Raw genomic sequence first — 7,126 nt, forward strand, 5'->3', positions numbered from 1 at the left:
CAACGTTTAGCCTACGTATATGATTCGTGCCATCAACATAAGCATCCACACTTTATTTACGTTAGATATATGTATATACTTCCTGTACATTTCATAACAGCAGTCTATTTATTTACATTACAATATTATATTTATTTTTCTTATATTACTTTTTCCGTTCTACATATCATGTCTACATTGCCGTTTCTGTCCATCTCACATACCATGTCACTTTCTTTTTTTGGAAAATGATTACACACTTTAATTTCATTTTAAACTTTTTAATTTTGTTTTTTTTTAATTTTAATTAAATTAATTAGTTATCTTAATCTTAATTTATAATTATTTATATTATTAAATAATTATTTTCACTAATATATTTTTAATTATCTACTAATTATACTCTTACTAAAATATGGTGTCTAGCCGACAGGAAGAAGGTAGTATTAATTATTTTCAAAACTGATTTCACACCATTCAAAAAAACAACCTTAACTTATTTGTTAGAGCATTTATAAAAAAATTTGGGATTGGACCGATATGGACCCTATAGACTACGCGTGCTCATTTATGACAGTAGGCAAAAAATTAGTTGCGCCGCCCAGGGGTATATTCGTAAATTCGCCCCATTATCCGATAGATCGTCCACGTCATGTGATCGTACGTGACGCATTTGCTGAATACAGATTTGAAGATTTTCAGCGGAGACGAAATACGGAGGGTGCGGAGAAGATGCTCGAGCTTTGAAAGAGGCAGAAAATCAATAGAGGAGATGAAGATCGAATACATGGAGGAAGAGTTTGCGGAGGGTGAAGGAAGAAATCAATGTGCTGAATCTGAAGAAGGAAGAGACCAAGGGGACATAGATAAGAATCAGTCCAAATGCGATGGAAGAGGTAGCGGTTCAGCTACGGTGGGTGGGTATAATAAGGATAAACCTCCAGAAGACGATTGCTGCCCCATTTGTTTTGATGAGTTTCGCTTTCCGTGCAGGACGAGCTGTGGCCACTGGTTTTGCTGTGAGTTCTCTCTAATCTCTATTATTGTTTGATAGTTCCTTGATTGATTTTGCACATTTATTTTTTCCTAGTCTTGTGTTCGAAGGTGGAGAAGTATTGGACGTTTGTTTTGGGGGGGGGGGGGGGGGGGTTTAATTCGGACGCTCTTCGTACATATTTAGGGATTTGGGAATTTCAGCAGTAAGGAGGCTAGGGTTCCAGCTTTGAGTGTTTCTATATAAACATATATTAATTTATTTAATTTTTGTAAGATTATGGATAGACACCAACATCGATTAGTAATAACTAGAGTTTGCTTGTGTTGTAAGTGGGATTGGGTGAAATCAGAAGCAATGTTGAATAGTTCATACTTTTCATTGCCATAATTGGATTTCTCTTTAAATATTTCCACTATTTATGTCAAAATATTTGCAAAGTGAACATTGCTGTTGCCCAAGGTCAGCAACAAACTAATGTGCCAAATAATGTGCATTCTTTAACGGATTCAATGAAATATAATCTTCCTTTTATGGGCGAAACGCCTTGTATTGCAAGCTATGGATAGTGACTTTGTGCTCATGTGTGCGTTAAAATATTATGCATATGTTGAGGCATTTCTATTATATTACAAGTGTTTGTGTCGTTTGACAGCCAACTGCATTTGGGAACTCTGGAGATACTCGACGAGTGTGAAACCATGCAAGTGTCCTATGTGTAACTGTGTAGTAGCTAAGCTGGTCCTGGACTCATCTGTGTTGAGCCAAACTGGAGTCGAAGTTGGCAAAATAATAAAAAACATTGAGCGGTATAATCGCCTTGCTGGTGGAGGTTGGGCTGGCTTATTTCAGGTGGGTAATGTATAACTGTTTGTATTTTTGCGAACATGGTATTGTTTAGCTCTCCATATAGGTTTACTAAAGTCTATTTCTTATCATGTTAAAATTCTCTAACCTTAAGTAGTCGGTTGTCTCTTGCCAAATTTTAAGTTGCTGGTGTTAATTAAATTGATTGCTGTATGAATATATGATTGGTATAATGTTTTAATTGTTTTTTAAAAACTATTCCGAAGTTTGCTATGAAAGTATAAATGGCATTCCAAAAATGCAGAGCTTGACCATGAGTTATTTATGCTGTTTTGACATGTTATGCAGTTATTGTTGGCCGTTGCGAAACTGGCTAGAAAATGCATTCCTTGACATTTATATACTTGCAGAAAACTCTAGAATTGCCCATGCTTGTCAGGAGGAGGTCACGGGAATATCTAAGTCCGCTGATGCTGAGAAATATCTATAATGTTGCCCGTTTGATTGGCGTAAGTTTGTTTAAACACTTCTTAATCACCTCATTTTGATTTAAGGAATCTAAGTTGAAGCATTTTCGAATAATGGGATCTGAAATGTCTGCATCTATAAGATTAATGTGAAACAACCCGTAAAATTTCCTTTTCTTTTGATGTTCAAGGTAAACTTCCACGGCAATATTTACCATCATAAAAAATTTGTTGCAGCTATTGCTGGGCATGCTCTATGATTCCTACAATTTTCGATTCTTTCCAAAAGGTAAGTTTCTGTATTTACATGTGTGCCCTTATTCTTGAACGTTGGAAGTTTGGCATTGCACTTTCTACTACGCACCATTCTGGATTAAGCTACTTGATTGCTTTGGATCTAATAATTTAAGAGGATGGTGGTTGGCAGGCGGGCTGGGGATACAGTTAGTTTTTGAGATGTGCGGCTACACCCTCGTCATGTTCCTCATTTTGGATGCGATATGGTACCACTGGATGCTTAGACAACACGCTAGGCATTTGGCTCAGCACCCTGAGCTAGAATAGCATATATGGAGTGACTAAGCAGAGGTTGATTTCAGGTGTGTGCCGTGCTCCCATTGTTGTTTTGCACCGGATGTGTATAGAAGCTTCCCGACTATACGAATGAGTTAAATAACTAGTTGCCACGCGACAAAAGAACTTACCATGTATGTATGTATGCATGCAAGTCAATATCTGGTTGTTTGTATAAATAAATATCTTAGAGAATAATGAAATTTAGGGAGTTGCTATGAGTTCTTTTGCAAGGCAAGTGTTGGCTTAATGATGATGATGAGCCTATTGGGTATTTTCCATTTCCTGCTTAGTCATTGTTTAGTTTGAGAAGTGGTTTGTTTTGTAGGGAAATAATTAGGAGATGAGATGAGTCGGGTTTGTTTAGATAGGAGTTTTTTGAAAATTTGGAAGTTTGGAAAAAATAAAAAATTAGTATTTGATTTGATATTTTGTGAGAGAAAAAGTATATTTGATGTGATATTTTTTTAAGAATGAATAGTGTCCGAATTGGCTTCTTCTTCCTCTTCCTCCTAATGAAACTTGCAATTTATTTGTTTTATTTAGATTGGAGTTGGAGTTTTGATTTAAGAGTTGTCTCTCAAATGGAAATGATGACCATAGCATAGCAGTCATAGTGTAGTCCTCAGTTACTCAGTCAGTCCTGGAGAACCCCCCCATCCCATCCCTTCCTATGCATGCCCAATTCAAATTTATATACATTGGAATTATAGTATCAATTTTTACTTTGTAAATAGTTGTAAATATATATATATATATATATTAACGTATAATCCCATTTGTGTATAAAATTGGCAAGAGAAAAAAAAAAGTAATCCTATCTCCGTTCTGTTTTTATTTACTTTTTGTATATCGATATTTGAATATTAATTATTATATAAAAATATAGTACAAATTAAGCACCAAAAATATTTTCATTAGTGTCTGATAGAAAGACATTTGTAAAAAAAATAAAAAAAATTATACAAATATAAAGATATTTTTAATGTTAAGTACAATTACGCAAAACATAAATGACCAATCCAATGCGAGGAGGCCAGGACCGACATGTCTATGGGTGTTTTGTCTGCTGGAGCAAGGATCACTATGCTAGAGATTGTCCGAGTCAAGGAGACATTGTGGTGTTGGACGTGCCGCCGGAGGCAACAGAAGGCGTAATTGGTCGGATAGTTCCTCCTCGAGCACCTTCCTGTCAGCCTAGCAATTCCTCAATGCTCACGAGACCCTTAGAGAAAAAGTATAGAGTATAAAATAAATTATAACTAATAAAAAATAATATTAGAAAAACAACTTTGACATTTATATTTAAAATTAAATTAGATTATAAATTTTAGCAAAAATTGTTGATGTTATTTGGCTTGTCAGAGTAATATTATTTATTCTAATTTTTTTATAACTTATTTGATTTTTATTCAAACAAAAATTATATTCAATTAGATTAATGGTTTAATTAATTGGTTTGATTAATTAGGTCATCCACATCGTTGAGTTTCTCCCATAAGTCAGATTAAAAAGAAAAAAAATTAAAAATCAAATTTTTTCATGTCAGGGTGTAGGGTCGGTTACTTTTGCAGCGTTGGCGTAAAACTCTGACATGGGAATAATTTTAATTGGAACACATGACAAAAAAAACTATTTATTTTTAGTTATCTTTTATACACTTTATTTTTATTATATATATTTATGAATAATTTATATATTTTTATACTTTATAAAATTTTATTCTTTATAAAATGATACCAATATTGATATATTTTTGTTTAATAAAATTTTAATTAAATATAATCAATTAATAATAATAACAATTTAATTTTCTAATTATCTTATAATTTATTCATTAAATTACACAAATAATTAAAATATATATAATTACTGAATATGTAGTTGAAATTTAAAAATAAAACTAAAACTAAAACTAATATAAATTACAACATTGGATGTAAAACATATCGTAATAATATTAAAATCGCAAATAGGACAACATACATATTAACCTAGAAAATAAAATATGAAAATTAATAAACATAACAACATACATAATAACCTAGAAAATAGAATATTAAAAGCAATGAATATAACAACATAGATAATTAAAAAATTCGTTGAATAATTTGGTCTTCAATTTTTTTTCGTCTGCATCGAAATTTTCACCTCTTGCCAACAATATATTAAATATTTCAAACTTTTTTGCTTGGATAAAATCAATATTCTTTTCATTTTGTCTTCTCTCATATCAACAATTCTATAAGTTTTGCATTTTAAGCTTTCATCTCTCTAAAATCCTCGTAAAAAATATGTTTTGAATCTTGCTTTTGTACTCGTTTTACCTTATTTTTGCAAGTTGTGACACCTGGGGACGAATAAGATGTGATTCATCAAAAGTGTCATTTTGTGGTGTTGGAGGATTTGAACCTGATGAATATCCACTAGTTTTGTTGATTTTGGTTCTCTTCTAACCACCACTACTACCATGATACGCTCCACTAGCACAATAATTGTATGTCATTTTGGTTCATGTTTCAACACACGTCATGCATGCTCATATGTGAAATACGTACGATAATCGGCACAATATATTTCGTATGTCTTGTTTAAGGCATCATTATTAGATTGTTCACTATGTTTTCTTTGGTCAGCTTACTCGTAACAACCAACAAATTTTGAATAAATAAATATGAATAGATATGTATATTAGATAAAAAAAATTATTATTATTTAAATTATTTTAAAAATAGATAATTTAATAATATGGAGGAAAGAAAAATTAAAATTTGTGTAAATAAGTTTCTTTGATGGAGGTATAAAATGAAATGAGTCTCTCCGATGACGTGGCGTCATCGGAGAGAAAATATGACATGGAAGAGAGGAGAGGGAGAGGGAGAGGGAGAGGGAAGAAACACATGTTGGGTTTCATTGATGCGGATGACCTTAGATATATGGTTCCGTTTACACAATATTTTTAGATGAATTGATTATAAAAATTATACTTCTTCCGTCTCATAACTAGGTATCCGATTGCTTTTTGCACGTAGTTTTAGAAATATTAGTATTATATTGAAATGTAGTAGGAATAAAGTAGAAACGACTAAAATAACCTTACTAGTATTGTGTGATATAAATGTAATGACATTTGTGTATTATATTGTAAGTTGTAAATGTATTTGTAATGTTAGGTAGATAGCACACTTATTAAAAAAAGAAATTAATGTTTTGTTATAAGACGGACTAAAATGGAAAAATAGATAGTTCACTAAAAAAAATAATATATTTGTAACGGAATTCCGTCCCTAAAGTTCACGTAGCTAACGTAATTCCATTCTTAATTCCGTCTCTAATGTGATTAGTAACGGAAAAAGTAGATTTAGAGACAAAAAAGTTTTGTTACGCAGTGGTTATGGGATGGAGGGAGTTTTTGTTTTGTAACGATATTTGAAAGATTTTTTATTTTTTTTACTTTTTTATTTTTGTAAAAAGTATTTTGTATTTTTAATATTCCCTCCGTCCACCTCTAAGGTCATATTTACATTTTGCATTATTGTACTTTATATTAAATATATCTTTATATTTGTATAATGTTTTATACAAATGTTCTTCTATTAGTATTATAAGACAATAATAAAAGTATTTTTATTTTTATTAATTTATACTATATTGATATAATAACTAATATTTAAAGATAAAAAATAAACGAGACTCCCAGATCTAGAAGTAGTATTATTTTTAGTAATCCCATTTGAAAATTACTAAGAGTTAGTTGTTTATGTTGGAACGTTGGTAAAACACTTGTTAATTTTTAAGTTTTTTTTTATATATGAGTTGACAATTAAGAATATTTTTATATATTATATTTTTAGATTTTATGTATATTATGTTAAATATTGATTAGTTTATTATTTTATTAAAAATACATATTTGTAATATAACATTTATATGAAAAAATTATATATAAAAATAAATTAGTAGCAATTTGTATAAATTAGTAGCAATTTAATTATTAAATCTTAGAATGATTTTATTTGAAAAAAAAAAAACCATAGTATAACAAAGAAGAAGATATAATACAGCAAATATTGTAGAACAGAAAACAATAGTGGATAATGAACCCCCCTAGGCATGTCATACCATGAAAAAAAATACAAGTTCAAAATGTTAATTTAAAATATTTAAATATATAATTTTTTTTTGAAAATTTAAGGTGTATTTTTTCATATGTGATTTGAGAATTTTTACTGTTTAGTCACTATAGGATCAGGTTTAGGCGCCAATCCTCCCTGCACCACATACTCCGACAACACTAGGATATAGT

The 7,126-nt window shown here is 30.7% G+C and overlaps 1 protein-coding gene across 3 annotated transcripts; it reads left to right on the top strand.

Moving 5' to 3' along the window:
- Nucleotides 1-631: 631 nt before the first annotated feature.
- On the top strand, nucleotides 632-3,294 carry LOC127242460 (uncharacterized). 3 transcript variants are annotated; one of them, XM_051262011.1, is made up of 6 exons: nucleotides 736-892; nucleotides 973-998; nucleotides 1,629-1,825; nucleotides 2,191-2,289; nucleotides 2,485-2,536; nucleotides 2,675-3,294. In XM_051262011.1, exons 1-6 carry the CDS (start codon nucleotides 867-869, stop codon nucleotides 2,809-2,811), a joined length of 537 nt encoding a protein of 178 aa, XP_051117968.1. In that variant the 5' UTR covers nucleotides 736-866; the 3' UTR covers nucleotides 2,812-3,294. The 3 variants fall into 3 exon arrangements, with proteins under 3 accessions (XP_051117967.1, XP_051117966.1, XP_051117968.1); XM_051262010.1 differs by having other exon boundaries at nucleotides 632-998; nucleotides 2,439-2,536; nucleotides 2,675-2,714; XM_051262009.1 differs by having other exon boundaries at nucleotides 635-998.
- Nucleotides 3,295-7,126: the final 3,832 nt, after the last annotated feature.

Source organism: Andrographis paniculata, unplaced genomic scaffold (genome assembly GCF_009805555.1).
Source record: "Andrographis paniculata isolate CXL003 unplaced genomic scaffold, ASM980555v1 Contig86END, whole genome shotgun sequence".
Taxonomy (NCBI): domain Eukaryota; kingdom Viridiplantae; phylum Streptophyta; class Magnoliopsida; order Lamiales; family Acanthaceae; genus Andrographis; species Andrographis paniculata.

Excerpts from the sequence above, each read along its gene's own strand:
- LOC127242460 (XM_051262009.1), top strand. The coding sequence starts at position 752 with ATGAAGATCGAATACATGGAGGAAGAGTTTGCGGAGGGTGAAGGAAGA. Across the intron at positions 1,826-2,190 it reads GTTGGGCTGGCTTATTTCAG|AAAACTCTAGAATTGCCCAT; the intron begins GTGGGTAATGTA and ends ATATACTTGCAG. Across the intron at positions 2,290-2,484 it reads ATGTTGCCCGTTTGATTGGC|CTATTGCTGGGCATGCTCTA; the intron begins GTAAGTTTGTTT and ends AATTTGTTGCAG.